The sequence below is a fragment of the Symphalangus syndactylus genome, chromosome 4 (genome assembly GCF_028878055.3).
Source record: "Symphalangus syndactylus isolate Jambi chromosome 4, NHGRI_mSymSyn1-v2.1_pri, whole genome shotgun sequence".
Taxonomy (NCBI): Eukaryota; Metazoa; Chordata; class Mammalia; order Primates; family Hylobatidae; genus Symphalangus; species Symphalangus syndactylus.
Window position 1 is genome coordinate 29,620,522 of NC_072426.2, and position 26,010 is coordinate 29,646,531.

Here is a 26,010-nt window from a genome sequence, read left to right on the forward strand (position 1 = left end):
CTGGTTCAACATACACAAATAAATAAATGTAATCCATCACATAAACAGAACCAATGACAAAAAACACATGTATCTCAATAGATGCAGAAAAGGCCTTGACAAAATTCAACAATCCTTCATGCTAAAAACTCTCAATAAATTAGGTATTGATGGGACATATCTCAAAATACTAAGAGCTATTTATGACAAACCCACAGCCAATATCATACTGAATGGGCAAAAACTGGAAGCATTCCTTTTGAAAACTGGAACAAGACAGGGGTGCCCTCTCTCACCACTCCTTTTCAACATAGTGTTCGAAGTTCTGGTCAGGGCAATCAGGCAAGAGAAAGAAATAAAGGATATTCAAGTAGGAAAAGAGGAAGTTAAATTGTCCCTGTTTGCAGATGACATGATTGCATATTTAGAAAGCCCCATCGTCTCAGCCCAAAATCTCCTTAAGCTGATAAGCAACTTCAGCAATGTCTCAGGATACAAAATCAATGTGCAAAAATCACAAGCATTCCTATATGTCAATGACAGAGAGCCAAATCATGAGTGAACTCCCATTCACAATTGCTACAAAGAGAATAAAATACCTAGGAATCCAACTTACAAGGGATGTGAGGGACCTTTTCAAGGAGAACTACAAACCACTGCTCAATGAAATAAAAGAAGACACAAAAATATGGAAGAACATTCCATGCTCATGGACAGGAAGAATCAATATTGTGAAAATGGCCATACTCCCCAAGGTAATTTATAGATTCAATGCCAGCCCCATCAAGCTACCAATGACTTTTTCCACAGAATTGGAAAAAAACTACTTTAAAGTTCATGTGGAATCAAAAACAGCCCGCATTGCCAAGACAATCCTAAGCAAAACAGAACAAAGCTGGAGGCATCACGCTACCTGACTTCAAACAATACTACAAGGCTACAGTAACCAAAACTGCATGGTACTGGTACGAAAACAGATATATAGACCAATGGAACAGGAAACTGGCCTCAGAAATAACACCACACATCTACAACCAACTGATCTTTGACAAACCTGACAAAAATACGAAATGGGGAAAGGATTCTCCATTTAATAAATGGTGCTGGGAAAACTGGCTAGCCATATGTAGAAGGCTGAAACTGGATCCCTTCCTTACACCTTATACAAAAATTAATTCAAGATGGATTAAAGACTTAAATGTTAGATCTAAAACCATAAAAACCTAAGAAGAAAACCTAGGCAATACCATTCAGGACATAGGCATAGGCAAAGACTTCATGACTAAGACACAAAAAGCAATGGCAACAAAAGCCAAAATTGACAAATGGGATCGAATTAAACTAAAGAGCTTCTGCACAGCAAAAGAAACTACCATCAGAGTGAACAGGCAACCTACAGAATGGGAGACAATTTTTGCAATCTACCCATCTGACAAAGGGCTAATATCCAGAATCTACAAAGAACTCAAACAAATTTACAAGACAAAAACAAAAAACCCATTAAAAAGTTGTCAAAGGATATGAACAGATTCTTCTCAAAAGAAGACATTTATGCAGCCAACAGACACATCAAAAAATGCTCATCATCACTGGCCATCAGAGAAATGCAAATCAAAACCACAATGAGATACCATCTCACACCAGTTAGAATGACAATCATTAAAAAGTCAGGAAACAACAGATGCTGGAGAGGATATTAAGAAATAGGAACACTTTTACACGGTTGGTGGGAGTTTAAATTAGTTCAACCAGTGTGGAAGACATTGTGGCGATTTCTTAGGGATCTAGGACTAGAAATACCATTTGACCCAGCAATCCCATTACTTCGTATATACCCAAAGGATTATAAATCATGCTAGTATAAAGACAAATGCACATGTATGTTTATTGCAGCACTATTCACAATAGCAGACTTGGAAACAACCCAAATGTCCATCAATGATAGACCAGATAAAGAAAATGTGGCACATATACACAATGGAATACTGTGCAGCCATAAAAAAGGATGAGTTCATGTCCTTTGCAGGGACATGGATGAAGCTGGAAACCATTCTTCTCAGCAAACTATCACAAGGGCAGAAAACCAAACACCATATGTTCTCAATCATAGTTGGGAATTGAACAATGAGAACACTTGGACACATGGCGGGGAACATCACACACTGGGGCCTGTCAGAGGGTGGGGGGCTGGGGAAGGGATAGCATTAGGAGAATTACCTAATGTAAATGACGAGTTGATGGGTGCAGCAAACAAACATGCCACATGTTTGTTTGTATACCTATGTATCAAACCTGCACGTTGTACACATGTACCCTAGATCTTAAAGTATAAAAACAGAAATTAGAGCCTTTTTCTGCCTCAAATAGATATTACACATGTTACTAATTTATTAAGCAGAACTCATCAAGATGCCAAAAGATAAAAATCTACTAAATCAATGATATAGTTACCAAAGTCACCCTGTATAATTCATGGATTTAGGACATGATTAAGTACATACTTAGCAAAATTGAAAAGTGTCCACCTGAAAGCAACGGTAATCACACACACACGAGTCAATCTTTCAAAATTACACACCAAGCTTTTAATTAATTCATCAATTATACATCAGTGTTTCTGGATTATTAGGATTATTTTTACACATTAAAAAGTAAACACTCCTAACTTGCCTCATATTATTTGTGATAAAGGCACTGTGGTATGCCATCATTTCATAATATACACTGAAACATATTCAAATAAAATGAAACTATATCTGAGATATGCTTCAAGTAATGTGGGAAGAAAGGATGGGAGACGATATAGTTTGTCCAAGTATGCCTATGAATTGGTAATTGTTGAAACTGGGTGATAAATTCATGGGGGGGGGGTCACGATAGTCTTCTGTTTTTTGTATATATTTGAAAATTCCTATATTAACGTTTTTGAAATACAAATTCTTAGGCCACATTCCAGTCATATTGAACTAGAATACCCTGGAGTTGAAGCTTCAAGTGAGAGGTGAAGCCAGCTGAGCTTCTGGGCTGGATGGGGATTTGGAGAACTTTTCTGTCTAGCTAAAGGATTGTAAACGCACCAACCAGCACTCTGTGTCTAGCTAAAGGATTGTAAATGCACCAATCAGCACTCTGTAAAATCACACCAATCAGCGTGCTGCAAAATGGACCAATCAGTGCTCTGTAAAATGGACCAATCAGTGCTCTGTAAAATGGACCAATCAGCAGGATGTGGGTGGGGCCAAATAAGGGAATAAAAGCTGGCCACCAGAGCCAGCAGTGTCAACCTGCTCGGATCACCTTCCATGCTGTGGAAGTTTTGTTCTTTGGCTCTTCACAATAAATCTTGCTTGTGCTCACTCTTTGGGTCTGCACCACCTTTAAGAGCTGTAACACTCACTGAGAAGGTCCATGGCTTCACTCCTGAAGTCAGCGAGACTACGAACCCACTGGAAGGAAGAAACTCTGGACACATCTGAACATCAGAAGGAAGAAACTCTGGACACACCATCTTTAAGAGCTGTAACACTCACCGTGAAGCTCCGCAGCTTCATTCTTGAAGTCAGCAAAACCAAGAACCCACCGAAAGGAAGAAATTCCAGACATATTTGGCAACCACAAAGGGACAATCACCAAGTGGTGAGTACCATCAGACCCCTTTCACTTGCTATTCTGTTCTATTTTTCCTTAGAATTCGGGAGCTAAATATCAGGCACCTGTCAGCCAGTTAAAAGTGGCTAGTGCGGCCACTGGAATAAAAACACAGGTGTCAGGCTGTCTAGGAAAGGGCTCTTTTACAACCACTGACTCTTCCGGGTTGGGAGCATTGGTTTGCCTGCAATGAGCTTCCACTTTTCCTGTACTTCTGGGCTGAGCTGAGGGTCGACAGAGCGGAAAGTCATTCAGCTCCAGGGTCCCAACAATAAGTTGGTTGACCTGCGGCTGAGCAGAACTCTCAAAGGCACGTCGCCCAAGCGAGACTCACCCATCTCTCCTATCTATCCTGACCCTTGCCTCCTGGGTCCTAATGCCTGTCAGACAAACTTCCTCTTGCCTATCTTCTCTGAGGCTAATTTCGCTTCTAAAAACCACTCTGTCTCTGGTGCTTTTCTAGTTTCTCCTATAAGAATGATTTCTAGCATAAACTCTAGGACTCTATTCCCTTCTTTAGGCACCCAGGCTCACCAATCAGAAAGAGAAAATTTTTTCCCAAAGCCCTGTTGGGGGAGCTAGACTATCTTAGCTGGAATTTTAGGACCCCTCCTCAGGCTAGCAGGCTTAATAAAGGCTATTCCTGAAGCTAGGATATGGGGAGCCTCAGAAATTGTATCCTTCCTATTCATATAAGTGAGGACAAAAGGCGTCACTCTTCCAACCCTAGAGATCTCTTCCCTCTCGCAGGGTATGGCCCTCCACTTCATTTTTGGGGCATCACATCTTTATAGAGCATGGGTAAAGTCCCAATACTAACAGAATAATGGTTACGACTCTAACAGATTTTCCAGAATGCGTTGGTAAGGGCCGCTAAATCCGACCTTCCTCGTTCCTCCTTGTGGTCTAGGAGGAAAACTAGTGTTTCTGCTGCTGTGTTGGTGAGGGCAACTATTCCCATCAGCAGGGTCCAGGGACTGTTGTGGGTGCTTGGGCAAGAGGGGTTTCTGCTGCCACGTGAGTGAGTGTAACTATTCTGATCAGCAGGGTCCAGGGATCATTGTGGGTTCTTGGGCAGGGGGAGAAACAAACAAACCAAAACCGCAGGAGGTTTTGTCTTTCAGATGGGAAACCGGCATCAATGGGCTCACCCCTGAAATGCATCCTAAGCCATTGGGACCAATTTGACCCGCAAACCCTGAAAGAGAGGCAGCTCATTTTTTTCTGCACTAAGGCTTGGCCCCAATATTCTCTCTGATGGGGAAAAATGGCCACCTGAGGGAAGTATAAATTACAATACTATCCTGCAGCTTGACTTCTTCTGTAAGAGGGAAGGCAAATGGAGTGAAATACCTTATGTCCAAGCTTTCTTTTCATTGAAGGAGAATCCACAACTATGCAAAGCTTGCAATTCACATCCCACAGGAGGACCTCTCAGCTTCCCCCGTATCCTAGCCTCTCTATAGCTCCCCTTCCTGTTAATGACAAGCCTCCTCTAATCTCCCTTGCCCAGAGGGAAACAAGAAAAGAAATCTCCAAAGGACCACAAAAACCCCCAGGCTATCGGTTATGTCCCCTTCAAGCTGTAGGGGGAGGGGAATTTGGCCCAACCCAGGTACATGTCCCCTTCTCCCTCTCTGATTTAAAGCAGATAAAGGCAGACCTGGGGAATTTTTCAGATGATCCTGATAGGTATACAGATGTCCTACAGGGTCTAGGGCAAACCTTTGATCTCATTGGAAAGATGTCATGCTACTGTTAGATCAAACCCTGGCCTTTAATGAAAAGAATGTGGCTTTAGCTGCAGCCCGAGAGTTTGGAGATACCTGGTATCTTAATCAAGTAAATGATAGAATTACAGCTGAAGAAAGGGACAAATTCCCTACCGGTCAACAAGCTATGACCAGTATGGATCCCCACTGGGACCTCAACTCAGATCCTGGGGACTAGAGTCGTAAACATCTGTTGACCTGTGTTCTAGAAGGACTAAGGAGAATTAGGAAGAAGCCCATGGTTTATTCAATGATGTCCACCATAACTTAAGGAAAGGAAGAAAATCCTGCCTTCCTTGAGCACTTATGGGAGGCCTTAAGGAAATACACTCCCCTGTCAACTGACTCACTAGAGGGTCAATTGATCCTAAAAGATAAGTTTATTACCCAATCAGCCACAGATATCAGAAGAAAGCTCCAAAAGAGAGCCCTTGGCCCTGAATAAAATCTGGAGGCATTATTAAACCTGGCAACCTTGGTGTTCTATAATAGGGATCAAGAGGAACAGGCCCAAAAGGAAAAGCGAGATCAGAGAAAGGCTGCAGCCTTAGTCATGGCCCTCTGACAAACCTACGTTGGTGGTTTAGAGAGGACAGAAAATAGAGCCGGCCAATCACCCAGTGGGGCTTGTTACCAGTGTGGTTTGCAAGGACACCTTAAAAAAGATTGTCCAATGAGAAACAAGCCGCCCCCTCATCCATGTCCACTGTGCAGAGGCAATCACTGGAAGGCACACTGCCCCAGAGGGCAAAGGTTCTCTGGGCCAGAAGCCCCCAAACAGATGATCCAACAACAGGACTGAGGGTGCCTGGGGCAAGTGACAGCTCATGTTATCACCCTCACTGAGCCCCGTGTACATTTAACTATTGATGACCAGGAAATTGACTTCCTCCTGGACACTGGCAAGGCCTTCTCAGTGTTAATCTCCTGTCCCAGACAACTGTCCTAAAGGTCCGTTACCATCCAAGGAATCCTGGGAGAGCCTGTAACCAGGTATTACTCCCACCTCCTCTGTTGTAATTGGAGGACTTTGCTACAGATAGTAAGTATGCTGATCTAATCCTACGTGCCCATGTTGCAATACGGAAAGAAAGGGAGTTCCTAAACTCTGGGGGAACCCCCATTAAATACCACAAGGAAATCATGCAGTTATTGCATGCAGTGCAAAAACCCAAGGAAGTGGCAGTCTTATACTGCCGAAGCCATCAAAAAGGGGAAGGAGAGGGGAGAACAGCAGCATAAGCAGCTTGCAGAGGCAGGGAAATACCAGCAGAAAGGAAAGAGGGAAAGGGACAGAAAGAGAAAGACAGAAGAAGAAACAGAGAGACAAAAAGGAGGAGACAGAGAGAGGAAGAGACAGAGACAAAGAAGGAGTCAAAGAGTGAGAGAGAGGAAGAGACAGGGAGACAGAAAGTCAAAGAAGGAAAGAGAGGAAGAGACAAAGAGGGAGTCAATAAGAGAGAGACAGACAAAGAAGAAGTCAAAGAGAGAAAGAAGGAGATAGAAGTAGTAAAGAAAAAGCAGTGTACCCTATTCCTTTAAAAGCCAGGGAAAATTTTAAATGTATAATTGATAAATAAAAGTCTTCTCTGTAACCCTATAACACTCCAATACCACCTTGTTGTCAGTGTAAGCAAGGGCATAGCCCAAAAGCACTGAGGCTACTGACAACCCATAGCCTTCCTATCAAAAACTCTTAATCCAGCAGGTTTGCAAACAGGGATCTAAATCTTAATGAATTACCATACAAAGGTCTGATCAGATCTAGGAGGAACTCCATTCAGGAAAGGACGTGAGATGGTTCCTCCCAGGCAATTAAGGGAAAAAGACACAATGGGTGTTCAGCAAGTGATAAGGAAACTCTTGTAGAAGCAGAGTTAGGAAAATTGCCCAATAATTGGTCTGCTCAAAAGTGCGAGTTGTTTGCACTCAGCCAAATCTTAAAGTACTTACAGAATCAGGAAGGAGCTATCTATACCAATTCTAAGTTAATATGGACTGAATGAGGTTTTCATTAATAGTAAAGAAAAATTATAATCCCCAAATTACAAGGTTTTCAACTAAAGTTTGCTAAAAGTTAACAGTGTAACATGTATCATCCTACTACTACACACTCTCAAAGGAATTCTCAGACAGTTTGCAAGAAATAATGAAATCTATCCTTACTCTACAACCCCAAATAGACTCTTTGGCAGCAGTGACTCTCCTAAACTGCTGAGGCCTAGACCTCCTCACTGCTGAGAAAGGAGGACTCTGCACCTTCTTAGGGGAAAAGTGTTTTTTTTACACTAACCAGTCAGGGATAGTAAGAGATGCTGCCTGGCATTTACAGGAAAAGGCTTCTGAAATCAGACAATGCCTTTCAAACTCTTATACCAACCTCTAGAGTTGGGCGACATGGCTTCTCCCCTTTCTAGGTCTGGTAGCAGCCATTTTGCTATTACTCACCTTTGGGCCCTGTATTTTTAGCCTCCTTGTCAAATTTGTTTCTCTAGGATCGAGGACATTAAGCTATAGATGGTCTTAGAAATGGAATCCCAAATGAACTCAACTAACAACTTCTATGAAGGATCCCTGGACTGACTGACTGGCCCTTTCACAGGCCTAAAGAGCTCCCCTCTGGAGGACACTACAGCTGCAGGGCCCCTTCTTCGCACCTATCCAGCAGGAAGTACCTAGAGTGGTCATCACCCAATTCCTAACAGAAGTTGGCGTGTCCTGTTTAGAGGAGGGATTCAGAGGTGAAGCCAGCTGAGCTTCTAGGTCAGATGGGGACTTGGAGAACTTTTGTGTCTAGCTAAAGGATAGTAAATTCACCAATCAGCGAAGCTGGCCACCCGAGCTAGCAGCAGCAACCTGTTTGGGTCTCCTTCCACGCTATGGAAGCTTTGTTTTTTCACTCCTCACAATAAATCTTGCTGCTGCTCACTCTTTGGGTCTGCACCACCTTTAAGAGCTGTAACACTCACTGAGAAGGTCTGTGGCTTCACTCCTGAAGTCAGCGAGACCATGAACCCACCAGAAGGAAGAAACTCCAACACATCTGAACATCTGAAGGAAGAAACTCCGGACACACCATCCTTAAGAGCTGTAACACTCACTGTGAAGGTCTGCGGCTTCATTCTTGAAGTCAGCAAAACCAAGAACCCACTGGAAGGAACAAATTCTGGACACACAAGTTCCTAGTCCTCATCCAAAACATTAAATCAGACTCTTTGAGGTAGGGTACGACACATATTTACAAGCTAGTTATGCAAGTTATGATCCAGGTAAAACACTAATTGATTGTATCCAAAATATAAGTCTTCTATCATTCTGTTGTACAAAATAAATGAAATCTCTAAAATATTTCTTTAGGAACCAACACAAAGATATTCCTCTGTACTAAGTTTGTTTTCTGGAAAACAAACTCTCAGGTAAATTTGCATGTATGATGTTTATAAGGGAATTAACTTATAGAGGAATAAAGGAAGTAGGATTGGGGAGAGAGAGAGGAGTTGAAAAGAAGTATAATCCAGGCAGAGACAACAAGCCCACAGAATATCTTAAAATGAATGGCTTCCAGAGTTCTCATGCATTGAGTCTAGATGACTGGGCCTTGATATAATTCTCTCCAGCCCCACTGACCAGCCATTTGATACTATGCTTCCAGGGATAGGCGATGAGTTTGTGTGAAATGCTTGTCTTAAACGAAGGGCAATTCCTCAGGAGAGACTCAAGTAATTTTCACTAGTCTGCAACATTCCTAGCATGTGGGGATGAAGGTAATTGAGAGGGGAGAATGATTGCCTCAGTGGTTACACATGTAACACTTCATAGCACCCACCACATCTGTAAGAGCTGATATATTTTTTCTGGGAATTTCTTTACGGTCTTTTCTCATTTATCTTTATATATCCCTTACAAATCAACAAAGAAATACTGCAGTGGTGGTTATAGTGACTACATTGCGGTGGCTGGCTGCTTTTATAGTGTTTAAATTAAATAATATTAGCCTTAGGAATAAAATGTAAAACCGTTTTTTAAAATTCCCGTCAAAATCAACATAACATACTGCTTGTGTTAGTAACAGAAATATATTTAACTGCATAGATAATAATGAATAGCAGTCTGGATTTTCAAATAAATCTCTTAGTGGTTTATTTCAAGATGATATTTACTAGCTTAGATACATGTACCCTAACTCCCACCCATTCACTTCCTAGAAATATGTTTTAGGTGATGTTATTTAGAAGGTAAAATCAGGTCAATAACTCCTACTGAATCCTTAGATATTATGTGTTGTTGCATGTACGGGGAAAATGTAGTACAGGCAAAACTTGTGTGAGACACACTTTGTTGTTTTAGACTAGATTGTAAGTTCTAGCTGTGTCTGAATGTTTGTGTTTCCCCAAAATACATATGTTGAAATCCTAACCCTCAAGATGGCGGTATTAGAAGTTGGGAGGTGATTAGGTCGTGAGGGGTGTTAACAAAAGTTCCCTTAATAAATGAAAGGCCTAAGAGAGACCCGTCACACATTCCACTATTTGAGGACACCACTATGAGCCAAAAGCAGGACCTCATCAGATGTTGAATCTACTGGTGCCTTTGTCTTAGAATGCCAACCTCCAGAACTGTCAGAAATAAATTTTTAGTTTTTATAAATGCCTAGTTTGTGGTATTTTTTTGTGGCAGTCGATCAGACTAGAACAAATGTTTACTCTGTTGTGATCAGATAGTTTATATAACTACCTAACACATAATAGGTACTCTAGTAGGTCGCTCCTCCTTTGACCTCTGACCTTTCCATTTGAGAAATTTTACAACTTTATTTCAAAATGCATTCAGTTTACTTTTCAAAGTAAAAATACAAAGGCCTCTTATCACGATGTGATTATTATGCTTTACAAGCCTATATCAAAGTGTTTCATGTACCCCATAAATATATACACCCACACATATTAACAATTTAAAAACTGAATGTTATATACCTCCCCACTTCCTTTACAAAACTTAGCTCAATTCCATCTGGATAACAAGAAAAATAGGAAACTTTATTGAATAATGAGTCACTTCTATGTGTAATTTCCACGGCTAGTAGGAGCCTTCAGAAGGGACTGGCTTTAAGAACTGGTACAGTTCTTGACTGAGAGGAACTTCCACCACCTAGCAGATGGGGCAATAGATTACAAAGGCAATTATCACTCAGAGAATTGCTGATGTCAAATTACTGCTGTCACTTTATTCTTAATCTCTGTATGCATTTTTTTTCTAAAAGAAAACTGCATATATAATTCTACAGACCAAAAATATTGCAAAAAGAGAGTTTATATGTCCTAAGAGGGTTCCCCAATTATCACAATTGTTTCAAATGGAAAAAATTCCGTATTCCATATATACATATATATACACATATATATGTATGTGTATATATATGTATATATATATGCACACACATACACATTTCTCTGCAGATGTTACTATGTGGAAATGTATTGCTATATAATAGTGACAATAATTAGAACTCAAAATCTAGAGTAATGCAACTGAAAGTCATATCATGCACGTATTATAAGTAAGATACTCTGCAATGTATACAAGAGAATGTAATTTTTAAGGACCAAATGTGTGTTATTAATCAGGTATACGCTCTGTAAACACTGTGTGGTATAAAATTGCTTCTCAACACAGGAAATATTTATAACCTAAGTATACAGTCCAAGAAGTCCTTTATTTCTGACACTTCATACCAAAGCAACCAGACTGACAAATAAGCATTCTGAGTAAAAGCAGTGTTTTAAATAATATATATAATTGCTTCAGTCAGGCTCCAGGTACTTGGAAAGACATTCATCAAATTAATAATGGTTATCCCGGGGACTGGGATTTGAGGATTGAGGATTTCTGATTTTTAATATGTGTCTAATCTTTTTAAATGTTTCTGTATAATTTATAATTAGCAGCCAATTATTTTATAATTAAAGTAAATCTTGAAAAACTTTCTGCATTAGTGTGTGGAAAAACAGCACAATTGCCAAATTTATAGGGCAAAGAAGTCCTATGTTTACCTATAGGGGAAACCCTGAACCACCACAGCCCAACAGGAGGCTCTGTGGGACAATGTGGAAAACATTACTATAATCTATTGTTTTTATATTTATTTAAAAAAGAAGCAAAGGGAGCAAGATACTTCCCTGTCTGACATTTAAAATTTGATTCATTGATATATTTTGGCTCTCAGTATCACCTTGTGGCATTTGGCATCTGCTGCTCCCTCTCCCCAAAGTCATAATATACTGCATAATTAATTCAGCACAAATAGTGACAATGCCAACTCTGTTTATTTAAAAAGATACCTCCACTGTTCTTTTGAATAAATAGATTGCATTCCTTTAAAAATCCAAAATAATACTGAATTAATTAGAAGTAGTGCAATCAGAATAAATTAGGTACTATCTACATACAACTCAGTTTTAAAGCTAGAAATTCAAATTAATAACTAATTTGAATTAGCTACTTCTTCCCATGTGTCTCTGAGTAAACACCAAGCCAGACAAAAAATTTCCATTGCCCATAATAATAGTAACAATAGCAAATATTGTTAAACTCTTACTATTTGCTGGTAACTAGTTAAGCATGCTTGATAAATCTTTTATAGTACTCATGAAAACCACATATCTGAGCTATTACCTTCATTTTGTAGATGACAAGTTCAAACTGAGTTTTAAGCAACATACCCAACAACACACAAGATTTAAATTCAGACTCTGAGTGCTTACAGACTATCTTACATTGTGATGGTAAACATCTTTGCAAATTTTCCCTCATAATTGAGTAAGCCATCACAGAGTTTCAGAATAAATGTGTAGAAAAACTTATAAACATCAGGTACAAGCTTAAGGACTTGACATCTTTTACTTTTATGTGTGTTTCACAGAAAAAAATAGCTCAAAGTTTAATTTAAAGTAATACTTTGAACAAACTCCTTAAAAAGAAGAGTTAGGCTTCACACTTGTTATTCGGCAGAATAGTGACTTTGTTCATTCAACTAAACTACCGAACTCAATTCTTCCTTTCTATTGTTTCTTTTTTTGCCTACTTAATAGTTATTTTATATCTGTTTCTTATTATTTATTTATTCCACTAAAAATTTCAATGTCTTCACATTATCTATAATTGGTGCTATGGTATATTACAGTTGAATATAGTTGAACCTGTGCAAATACATTTTGACCAATGATAAGGAGAACCAAGGATTCCTTTGCTTTCGTATTACTTCACACATGACTTTTTAAAAATTTTACTTTAATTTCTGGGATACATGTGCAGAATGTGCAGGTTTGTACCATAGGTATACACGTGCCATGGTGGTTTGCTGCACCCATCAACCCATAATCTACATTAGGTGTTTCTCCTAATGGTATCCCTCCCCTATTCCCTGACCCCCAGACAAGCGCCCATGTTACACACCACTTTTAGAATCACAATACAATTTCACATTCAAGACAATACTTGGTGAATTTTAGTTTGTGTTTGTGTGCGATTGTTGACGGGAAGAAAAAAATGGCAGTCACATCATATGTTCACTCTAGATGTATTATTTATCATTTGTTTCTTTAAAATATTTTGACAAATGATCTTCGCATTAAAAGGTTGTGGGCAGTTTGGGAGCTACCAATTGTTTCCCTCTTCATTCATCACTTTGCTGGCCCCAAAAGATATCCACAGAAAAAATTTTGAAAGTGATTGGCCAAGGGACTCAGTGAGGATATACTTTAATATTTAGAACACTATTAAAAAGAAAAGGAGACATTATTAACAATATGCTGGGACAAGAATTATAATCTGGGACTTTCTATGGCAAATGGGATATATGATTACTTGATCTAGACTGTATAAAATAAATAATATATTTGGATAATCTGCAATTACAATAAGTAATTATACACACATATATATATGTACATACACACACACATACACACACACACACACTTCACATATGTACCTTTACAACCAATATACTTTAATTGAGACTGAGAGGACAAGAGCCATGATTATTCATATTTATATTCAATGACTTATTACATAATAAACATATTTTGAACATTTGATGAGTTAATTCCATTCAAAATACGCAAAAAATATCGGGCCGGGCATGGTGGCTCATGCCTATAATCCCAGCACTTTGGGAGGCCAAGGCGGGTAGATCATCTGAGGTCAGGAGTTCGAGACCAGCTTGACCAACATGGTGAAACCCTGTCTCAACTGAAAAAGTACAAAAATTAGCCAGGTGTGGTGGCACACGCTGGTAGTCTCAGCTACCTGGGAGGCTGAGAGAGGAGAATCGCTTGAACACAGGAGGTGTAGGTGGCAGTGAGCCAAGATCGTGTCACTGCACTCCAGCCTTGGTGACAAAGTGAGACTCCAACTCAAAAAAAGAAAAAAAAATACTGTATATCTACTATGTGAAGCCAATGGGTTTTAAGTTAGGACATGATGACAAAGAAGTTTAAAGAACTCATAGTGTAGTGAAAGAAAAACATTCATAGTAAATGAACACATTGTAATGAAGAGTTTAATATTTATGGTAGGAATAAATGGGATCACAAAGAGAAACTATTAGTTTTGAGGATCTATCATTTTAGGTTAACTGATATGAACCTTCAATAACAAATATGTGCTTAACATATGAAACAGAGAGAAAGTACGGCAATTCTCAGAGAAGTTCAGGGTCATATGTGATGTTCTGTATGCCTAGACAAGTTGTACTATGTGTGTTAGAAGAGACGAGACTGGAAAGTGGTCAGATATAAAGTTACTTTGAATGATAAGATAAAAGCCGTGGAATTCATTTGGTGTATGATGGAAAACACTGAACCTTTTTAAACATCAAAAAATCAGATCAGCACTGTATTGAAAAACAAAAACAAAAACAACTTTGGCTTTATTGTGATGGTGGTTAGAGGAGTGAGAGACCGGAGGCCGGATGCCAAGTTTAGAGTATGTCTTTAAATAGATGTTTTGACAGTGTAAATAGGCAGGTGTCAAACAGATTTGAGTAACAGTATATAGGTAATGCAGAAAATGGCTTTGGAGATTGATTGAGTTTGGAATGGAGGTCATTGAAGTCTAGGTTCAAATCAATAATGACCCCAGGAGTAACAATATGTAGTAAGTATGGATACATTAGAATTGAATAGAAAGAATAATGAGGCATCTGCTGGAAACACAGTTAAAAATATCCAGAAAAAGATGAGAAATGCAAACTTGGAGCTCAAGACAGATTTCAAGTTAGAAGACTTATCTACAACAAATACATAATCCCTATTTGAGGAAAAATAGAACTCTATATAGGTTTGCTCAACTCAATCTTAGTAAAACAATAAGGGAGAAAAAAAGAATACAAAAGAGAGAAGCCTTGGAAATCTTTACAATTTAATGATAATTTTAAAATAAATTTCAAAATAAATAAAAGCCATCAAAGATTTAAGAGGCAAAATCCAAGGCCACCAAGGGAATGAGAAAAAACAGTACTTCCATAAAAAAAAACAAGAGAGGAGAGAGTTCCCAGACTGTAATACATTCAACGTGAGGCTATGCCAAGAAGAAATGATAAGTGTTGTAGATCACCGAAAATCACCATTACTTTTCTGATAACTGAGAAACCTTCCCCGGAGGGAGAGGGTACCATAGATAAACCAGAGAAGTTGTTTCTGACATGAAAGCTAGATTTTTTAAGACAAAGATTGAAGTTGAGATGTTTGTCACTAGAAATTATTGGGATCCAATCCAATGGTTTTAAATAGTGGGAGAGAAAAAGATGACCAGGTTTAGTGAGCAACTGATGTTGAAATACTGAAAACCACATGGTGCAATAATTAAAGGAAGGCATACACAATAAACACATAGAAATATGTTAATATATCATTCATTTTTCTGTCCAGGGATAAATTACACTGCAAAGGAAAAACAGCCAACCAATCAAGCAAACACATAAATGTATGCTACTGTTCAATTGAAAAAATGCATAAGGATATATCCTATAAGAGGCTTAAGTGGGGTGAAATTGAAGCCTCGGTCTTCAGCTCTGGATGAGCACCAGCCAACAGCCGAAATCAACTTGGTAGCCATCTAAGTCAATCATTATGAAAGTGGCACCCAGCCCTCAGTTAAAGTACCACAGCTGATGCTGCATGGAGCAAAGATAAGATGTTTTCTCAAGTCTTGCTAAATTTGCAGCTTAGTGAGCAAATTAAATGATTGTAGTTTGAGCCCACTAAGTTTTGGTGGCCTGTTATAAGTGACTGACAATCTGACCAAGTGCCTAGGCTTACAAGTAAATATATCTTTATTTTTGTACATGAAATAAAAAAAAAATATTTGCCATAATTACTTAAATGTATAAATCTTAAATTCTCATTTTTTCAAAGTATGTTAAGGAATGGCTCAATCTGTTAAAAATCATAAAAGGATCAAGATTGATCATTCCGGAATTTCTTCCATAATATTTAATTCAAAAAGCACGGTTTTAAAAGAAAATAAAAGAATAATTGTTCAAAAAATATTTATCAATCTTCAATTAAAGACCTCCTTTTTTTACTGGCAAGAATCCACTATCCTCAGGATCTTTCATGCTCTTTGCCCAAATACTACTTTACAAAGGATTCAGAGCATAAAAAATTTCTTGACTTAATTTCTTCACCATTAGTTCATTATTCTCCTTATGTTAGGATATGCAATGTTTAATATTGGATTGGGTTTGTCATCCAAAGACTGGATAAGTTTTATCCTTGGACTAGTTCTGCTTTGAGTACTGATACTCAAAATATGAATATTATAGTACAACAAGGGAGAGAGTGAGGCATTCTGACCAAAAATTTGCCCATACTCTCTGAAAATACTTTTGGATATAAATATTTTTCAACAACTATGTCCACCTACCGAGCGAATCTCCAACTTAACCCAGGCTGCCAAAGCCAGAAAAAACCTGCTATTAATTTTTGCGTGTAGAGCCAGGACTCAAATGTATCTTAATTTTATTTACTCTTCCTAAATTATATCTGTATCTATATACTTAAACTGTCTACCAAAAACGTTTTTGTGTATATTCAACATATTCAATCAGTTCATATTTGTGCAGAGCTTAGCATAGTTCATTACAAACAGAACATTCTATACAACCTCTAGACATTATGATCACTTACGTTATTACCCCAGATTGAAAATATAGTCTGGTCTCCAGCACTGAACTGCATAGGAATGAGAGAGATGTTCAGTCTGTAATCTGGAGAGGAAAGGAAGCTCAATGATCCTTTATAAAATTAAGTTTGTACACTCTGCTTTTCAAGCAGCAGCCTCTATCTTCCTTTACTTTCCTCAATGAACTAACTACTAGTAAACAGTCGTCAGACTGACTCATTGAATTGGATTATTGCGGTCTCAATATATACCTTCTCTTGGAGTCCCACTGGTACACTAGCTAAATATATTAACACAGAAACATAAATTAATACTAAAAATATATTTTTCTTTTTCCTTTTTTATATTTAAAAGGATTTTAATTGGAAGTACACACACACACACACATACACACGCAATACAGAGTGCCAAATTTGTATGTGGATGATTGAAAAAGATTATTATCAATTATTAAATATCTATTTCAGCATATTTGTTTTTATACTATTGTCTTTCCGAATAGAAATTTTTGAATGAAACAAAAATGCACATTTTAATAGCAGCCCAATATACTTGATCCTTACACATTTAAATTTCATGTGCAAAAAATGATTAGTCACAGAGCAAACCCACCCTCTTGTAGAAATTTTAAAAGATTTTAATGCCAGTCTAATATACTTGAAACTTACAGGTTTAAATTTCGCGTGAAAACAATGATTAGTCATGGAGCAAATCCACCCTCTTGTAGATATTTTAAAAGATAAATAAAAATGAAACTTTTTTTAAAAAGAGTTATATTTTAGGTTCAGGGGTCCATATACAGGTTTGTTACATAGGTGAACTCGTGTCGTGGGGGGTTGTTGTATAGATTATTTCGTCACCCAGTTAGTAAGCCCAGTAACCAATAGTCATCTTTTCTGCTCCTCTGTCTCTTCCCACCCTCCAACCTCAAACAGACCTCAGGGTCTGTTGCTCCCTTCCTTCTGTTCATGAGTTCTCATCATTTAGCTCCCACTTATATGTGAGAATATGCGGTATTTGTTTTTCTGTTCCCGTGTTAGTTTGCTAAGGAAATTAGCCTCCCACTCCATCTATGTTCCCGCAAAAGACATGACCTCATTATTTTTTATAGCTGTATAGTATTCCATGTGATATATGTACATCATTTTCTTTATCCAATCTGTCATTCATGGGCATTTAGATTGACTCCATGTCTTTGCTACTGTGAATAGTACTGCAATGAACATTCATGTGCATGTGTCTTTATGGCAGAATGATTTATATTTCTCTAGGTATATTACCAGTAATAGGACTGCTGGGTCAAATGGGAGTTCTCCTTTTAGCTCTTTGAGAAATTGCCACACTGCTTTCCACATGGTTGAACTAATTTACACTCCCACCAACAGTGTCTAAGTGTTCGGTTTTCTCTGCAACCTTGCCAGCATCTGTTATTTTTTGACTTTTTAATAATAGTCATTCTGACTGTGCGATGGTTTCTCATTGTGGTTTTGATTTGCATTTCTCTAATGATTAGTGACATTTAACTGTTTTTCATTTTTTATTGGCAACATATATGTATTCTTTTGAAAAGTGTTCATGTCCAAAAAAAAAAACACTTTTTGATGTTTTTATTTAATTCTTGTAAATTTAAATTCCTCATAGATGCTGGATATTAGACCTCTGTCAGATGCATAGTTTGCAAATATTTTCTCCCAATCTGTAGGTGCTCTGTTCACTCTGTTGATAGTTTATTTAGTTGTGCAGAAGCTCTTAAGTTTAATTAGATGCCATTTGTCAGTGTTTGCTTTTGTTGCAATTACTTTTGGTGTCTTTGTTATGAAATCTTTGCCTGTGCCTTTGTTCTGAATGGTATTGCCTAGGTGGTCCTCCAGGGCTTTTCTAGTTTGGAGTTTTACATTTAATCCTTCTTGAGTTGATTTTTGTGTATGGTGTAAGGAGGGGGTCCAGCTTCAATCTTCCTGTGGCTAGCCAGTTCTCCCAGCGCCATTTACTGAATAGGAACTCTTTTCCCATTACTTTTGTCAGCTTTGTCGAAGGGCAGATGGCAGTAGGTGTGCAGCCTTATAAAAATTATATTTGTCATCATTACTTTTACCAGTCCTTTCAATGAAAATTTTTATGTTCACCATCTTTAATAGTTTGTTTGTTTTTTTGTTTGTTTCTGTTTTTCTTTTTGTTTTTGTTTTGGTTTTTTTTGCTAGGATTCAACAAAATAACATAATGGCATATAACTGTAGGTAATCTACATCTATTTTGTCCAGTCAAGTTCTGATTAGCTTTTTTGTCTGCAAAAATACTTCATTTGGCTGAAAACATATTTTTATCCAATGCACATAACATTTATTTATTTTTCTCTCCAGCTTTTTTTTTATTCATGCAAGTTAACTGGACCAGTGATCATTGCTGTGAGTAGACTCAAAAGTGATTCTCAACTATGTTAGATCCACTGTGAGAAAAACCAATAGATGTACTAATATTATAACATTGGATAAGCACTCTGGCTTTACATTTAGGAGGCATTCCTGTTCTACTCCTCAAAATCTCAAATAGAGGACCCTCAGAACCTCAGTTCTCATGTATTTTGAGGAAAAAAAGTCAAGTAGCTTCCAACAAATTCTAACACTTTGAGCCATTTTGGGAACCCAGAGAGCTGATTGCTTTCCAGGGAAACAGCAAAAATATTGGTTAAATGGTTAAATCCTAGACCATTGAATTTTTTAAAACAGAATATGTGTATACACACATACACATACACACACACAAATACACCTTTTAGGGGAGAAATTGACATTTTTGCCTCAGAAGGATATCCATTTGCCTTAAAATTCTTATTCTTAGGTATGTACATCAATCATCTAGGGAGGTCCAAGGTGTGAAATCCAAACTGACAGAAATTTATAGCTCCATTAGCATTTGTCAAAAATACAGGATTAAGTGTAGAAAATATGTATTCGTGCTTCACCTTTCTGTATCTTTACTTTAAGAGGTAAGTATTTGTATTTAGTATTTGCTAGCTCCTACCTTCAAACAGCCAAACATAATCTCCAATAACATTTCAGAATTCTACTGGGCCAAAAAAATATCCTATTGACCTGTCTGTCCTCTAACTTAGGACTGCATGTTTAAATACGAATTTAAGAAAATGCTGCAGTGATTATTTGGAGTTTTTCAGAATGGCTAGTGAACTCCTTGGTGATTTGTTGGTAAAAAAATAAAATAACCATGTTGGACTGTTGTTTCATAACATACTTTCTACTTTGTAAATTATATAATTACTCTTTGTGTTAAAAATGTATTCATACTCCCTGAAAATAGTTTTGGACATAAATATTTTTCAGTGTGCATATAGTGAGTTTTGCTATTATAAATCATATGTCTACGAAATACTTGAACATGATCCCATTGGGTTTTAAAACATGCAAATAAAGGTAGAAAGATAAGAGTATATTTACCGGAGTTCTCAACTCAGGTATGGCAGCTTGATAAATGAGTGGACGGCAATCACGAGTGTTTGGCACAAGGACACAAGGAAGAAACATTGGACCCAAATCATCTCCGTCCAGAACATCCACTGTGAGAGTGGTGGTGGTGGTTCGCCTCTCATTCAGATTTTGGGCACGGTCCTGTTAGAGAGAAAAACGAACAATTAGGCACAATGGCCAGGAGCAGTGGCCCACACTGTAATCCCAGAAATTTGGGAGGCCAAGGTGGGTGGATCACTTGAGGTCAGGAGTTTGATACTAGCGTGGCAAACACGGTGAAACCCCATCTCTACTAAAAATACAAAAATCTGGGTGTGGTGGCAGGCACCTGTAGTCCCAGCTACTGGAGAGGCTGAGGCAGGAGAATCGCTTGAACTTGGGAAGCAGAGGTTGCAGTGAGCCAAGATCACGCCACTGCACTCCGGCCTGGGCGACAGAGTGAGATATAGTCTCAAAAAACAACAACAAAAAAGAAATTAGGCACAATGTAGCCTTAGTTTTCATTTAAAAAAATATATATTGGTAAATTAACTTGCTTAAACCAACAGTTTTAAGTGGTTGAGTCAGGATGTAAACTGTGATGCAATTGTCTTCAAAGCAACTTTCTTGAAAGTATGTTACAGTAGTTAAGCTTTTGTATGTTAGGCCTTTACCTAACAGTTCACATTACTAGACAGCCTAACCATAAAGGTCACCCTCATCTCATTAGAGCATTTACTTTAGAAACCTTGTAATTGTAAATTCTTTCTCTGCACCTCTGAGATGTGAATCTTTTATAAGCTGCTTGTCAGTTCTACAAACCAGGCCCATCTTTTTCACGCCCTGGGGGCCATCTCTTTGAAATGTAATAGTCAAGGAAGAAGCCCATATTTCCCAGTTTCTGTGGGAGGGGAGGAGCCTGACTTCCTTTGGAGGCTTGCTCCAATTTATTTTTATTTTTATTTATTTTTTTATTTTTAATTTTTATTATTATTATACTTTAAGTTTTAGGGTACATGTGTACAACATGAAGGTTACATATGTATACACATGGACACAGGAAGGCTTGCTCCAATTTCTAAAACTACTTCTGTCATGAAAATTCAAGGAAGTTTATTTTCCTTTGGAAATGCCAATTAGTAAACACACCTGGTCTGTGATTCCCCCACACCCAAGTCCACTGGAGCGTTTAACAGCTCTCCAGCCATTTTTTCTATTAGAGATCAGTTCAGATCTAGTCTGTATTCTGGTCTCTCTTCTCTGTTGCAATAGCTGTGAATACAGTCTTCCTTATCATTTAACTTTATCTAGTGCAATTTTGCTGTAGGAATACATTGTTACTAACTAAAATCCAAAATTTCTTCAGATTTCCCTAGTTTTTACTTAATGTCAGTTTTCTGCTTCAGGATTCCAATCAGGATACCAGTTTACATTTAGTCATAATGGTTCCTTAGGCTCATTTTGGCTGTGACAAGTTCTCAAACTTTTGTTTTTGATGACATTGACAATTTTGAGCACTAGATATTTTGCAGAATGTCCCTTAATGGGTGTTTATCTGGTGTTTTCCTCAAGATTCAACTGGGGTTATGTGATTTATGTAGGAAAACCACAAGTCAACTGCTATTTTGACATATTTATCAAAAGTATATTATTAATATGACTTATCGCTGTTGTTAACTTGATCACTTGGCTGAGGCTGTATCTAGTCAGTTTTCTCAACTATAAAGTTCCTCTTTCTTGTTTCCCTTTCATTTCTTTGGAAGGAAACCACGATGGACAGTACACACTTAAAGAATGGGTAGTAATTTTATTAGAAATGTAAATTGTTTATATTTATCTGAAGAATGTTTGTCATAGGACAGAAGAAAATAATATTGGGCCTAAGTCATTTCCATGAAGAACATCCATTGTCGAGGGTGGTGGTGGTAGCATCATTCATTATGACAGAATCTGGAAATGTTTTTACTTTCATTGCATTTAGTTTTTATTTTGAAGAACTGTTATGCTTTTCTGCCTTTTTGAATTCTACTTTGTACAACATTGAAAAGTATACTTGCATGCATGTTCATGTAGCACTATTCACAACAGACAAAAGTTGGCAAAAGCCCACATATTTATCAATGAATAAATGGATAAACAGATTGTGGTATATACATACAATGGCATATGATTCAAGCATAAAAAGAAATGAAGTACTGATATATACAACAATATGAATGAGCCTTGAAAACATCAAGTTTTCAAATAAAGAAGCCAGACAAAAAATAAGGTCACATATTATATGATCCATTTATATGCAATATCTGGAAGCAGTAAACAAATTGGTGGCTACAAGGAGCTGGGGAGGGGATATGGAAAGCAACTGCATGAGTGGTGCCAGCTCTTTTTGGAGTGATTAAAACGTTTGGGAATCGGATAGAAGCGGTGGTTGTACAATACTGTGAGTGTAACAAATGCCATTGAATCGTTCACTTGAAAATGGCTAATCTTATTTTGCTAATTTATGTTAAATAATTTTTAAAAGTAATTATACTAACAGACCTGTATTTTATTTTTTTGTTCATAAAACGTCTTCCTTTGTGACAGTTCCCAGACATTAATATTTGCCGTTCAATTAAAAAAAAATCCCTCTTCTTAAGCATGGTTAATAGTACATTTTGGTTAAGCTCATTCCCAATCTGGTTGCTCATAAAAAGTTGTAAAGCAATGCTTGAGGGTAAAGTTTTAGGAAGCACGAATTTCTATTGGTGGAATTTTGTAAGTACAACCTTGTCTAGAATGTAATAACTTTGTGGTTCCAGGATTCTTTGATATTTTGATACAGTGTAAGACAGACTCTGATAAAATTATAGCTAAAAAGCACAAAATGTTTAAATTTTCAAAGTTTCGGCACTCACTCAGATCCCTAGAGGCACTATAAAAATTATTTAAAACTAAAGACATTCGAGATTCAACAAACAGAAAGAAGTCTTTTCTGAACTTCTTTCATGTCACTAAAAGCAGATACTTATGGGAGTGAGGCTGCCATGAATTCCCTCTCCCAAGAAAGTTTATGAAAATGAAGAAAAAACAAGGAAGTCTATTCTTACCTACATAAACACGATCACAAGCTATTTTAATCTCCCCTTTTTCTCCTAGAAACCTAGTTTTTCTTCCCTTAGAAGCCTCCTCCCTCTCATTGTGTTAAGTATATACACCTTCTTCTTTAGCTGTTTAAGGAGCTGTGTATGTGCACTCCCATATGTGTATCAACCTCTAGGCCAGTTGAAAAGTAGAGTAGGAGCAACATGTGGCATGTCAGACAATTTTGGTGGTTCACAAATGAACTTTATAAATTATTCTCAAGATGTATGAATTTTGAACATATAGAAAAATCTTAAAGTAAATGTATGTGTATATTTTAAATTTTAGAAAAATGAACTAGCTCATCAAACTTGCCACTTTTTAAATACTGATCTTTTATTTAACTGGATTATAGCTATGTCTACAATATGTGAATTAATAGATAAATGATGTAATGATTTGTTCAGTCGGCATATCCTGAGTAGCTTCCAAGGGGCAGACTCCAATACACTGCTTCTGACGGTCTTAAAAAAATGATGAGGACATGTTTCCTCATCCCATCATTAACAGGGTCATTTAGTACTGAAAATTACTAACGTTAAGATAATGTGACCTCATAAAGATTAGTAGGTTATATTTTCACATATATTTCCCTTTGTGTTGCATCATCCGGTGTTTTAAATCATTAAGTAATCTCATCTTCCATATTTCTAAAGTTATATTAAAGTTTAAGAACTAAAACAACTCAATTTCTGAGTATATATATATGAAAACTGGATGCTTCTTTAATAGGGTTGGTAAACTTTTGTTATATTTATTAATGATTTTATGTTTGACATTTTTTCTCAACAACATAAATAAGTTAATAAAATGACATATTTAATATGTATTTGTAAATTTACTTGTGGCATTGGAGATAATATTTGAAAATTTTTTATTTATAAAATATTTATTTATTTATTTATTTATTTATTTTAGAAATGAGAATCTCGCTACATTGCCTGTACTGACTTCAAACTCCTGTGCTCAAGTAATCCTCCTACCTCAGCCTTCTGAGTAGCTAGGACTATAGGTATGTGCCTGGCTTTAACCCACCATTTAAAATAATGATTGCTTATGATGAAGTTTTAAAATATTGAATTAACCTAAATTTAATTTATAAACATAGTAAACAGATAATATTAAATATTTATAATATTTTATGTGATATATGAATGTAGCATGCCTATATAAACACACATATGAGATATGCATATATACACATACATGTATATAAATACCAGAGGCAGTATTTCTACCCTTCCATGTCACTCAGCCTTCTTCTTTATATGTCATCACCAAATCACTATAATAAACAAATTTGATTTTTTTTACATTATGTTTTCTTTCAGTCTGTCAGCATCAAATCTCTCACTATTATCTGCTTCTTTGGGTCATTGTCACTACTCCATAGAATAGATACCGGTGTGTTAAAGATAGTGTATTTACGGGAAGTATATACCAAAATACATAATGGGAGCTTTTTCTCATATTGGGGAAAGATATTGCTTACAAAGTGTTGAGCTCTAAACTTTGTATTTTTCAGTGGGAAATAAAAATGATCCTGGCAAAACTATTGTGAGCAGAGATGTAGCAACAAAATCTACCAGCAGTTTCCACACGTGGGAATTCTCCCACATTTTATCACCAACACATATCACACAGGAAAAAATATAAAAATATGTCTCATGCACATTCATAACTTGTGAGCCCATAATGGTAATGCTAATTCATGATGTTCTTCTCCCAATTTGGAATCAGATTTGATCTTAAAATATCCATTTAAAAAATAATCCTTCGGCAATTGAGATAATCCTTTGGCAACCGAGATAAAAATCAAAACAAAAACACACAAAAAAAACAAAACAAACTACGTTTTTTATCTTTATAGTAATACACTACTGCTCAAGGCTCTTCTGAGTAAATGAAATAACATTCTAAATTGTGAGTGGTTAAAAAATAAAAAATAACTATTTCTATAAACATTTCATATAATTTAATTATGTGTTTTCATTTGTGATGTGACAATCTAATATATATTAAAATCCACAAAGAAAATATCCTTTCTTCCTTTTCCCATTTTCATCTGCATTTCTCTTCATTTCTTTTTTAAAAAATAAGAATTTATATTTAACTTTAATTATTTAAAAATAACAGAATATTACATTAAGTTAGGAAACTGTGATTCCAGTTGGCAAGCAAGAATATCTTTTTAAAAGTTAAACAAGTTCAACCACTACTCTGAACAGAATTGTGCCTCCCCAACTTCAAGCTAGAAAATCTAGAGTAAACTGATATATTTCTGGAAACACATAATGTTCCAAGATTGAATCAGAAACCTATTGAAACCCTGAACAGACGAATATCAAGCCGTGATATTAAATTAGTAATAAAAAACTCACCAACCAAAAAAAAAAAGCCCTGGACCAGATAGACACACAGCTGAATTCTACCAGACATATAAAAATTGACTGAAGATGAATTAAATGTTTAAATGTAATACCTTAAGCTATAAAAATCCTAGAAGAAAACCTATTAAAACTCTTCTTGACATTGGCTTTAACAAGGATTTCATAATGATGATAACCTGAAAAGCAATTGCAACAAAAACAAAAACTTACAAGTAGCACCTAAAGAGCTTCTGCACACTAAAGCAAACTATCAATACAGTAAACAGAAAATGGCAAGAATGGGGGGAGAAAAGGTATGCAAACTATGCATCTGACAAAGGTCTAATATTCAGAATCTATAAGGAACTCAAACAATTCAACAAGCAAGAAACAAATAATCCCATTAAAATAGGGGCAAGGGACATGAACAGACACTTCTCAAAAGAAGACATACATGCAGCCAACAAATATATG

General features: G+C 36.8%; 1 protein-coding gene across 9 annotated transcripts in view; it reads right to left on the reverse strand.

Moving 5' to 3' along the window:
• PCDH15 (protocadherin related 15) overlaps nucleotides 1-26,010 on the reverse strand; it is a 1,819,045-nt gene that overhangs the window by 495,010 nt on the left and 1,298,025 nt on the right. For all 9 annotated transcript variants that reach the window (XM_055274344.2, XM_055274341.2, XM_055274340.2 and 6 more), the window contains one exon: nucleotides 20,036-20,206. In XM_055274344.2, the coding sequence (XP_055130319.1) occupies nucleotides 20,036-20,206 (171 nt within the window). The remainder of the gene's footprint in view (nucleotides 1-20,035; nucleotides 20,207-26,010) is intronic.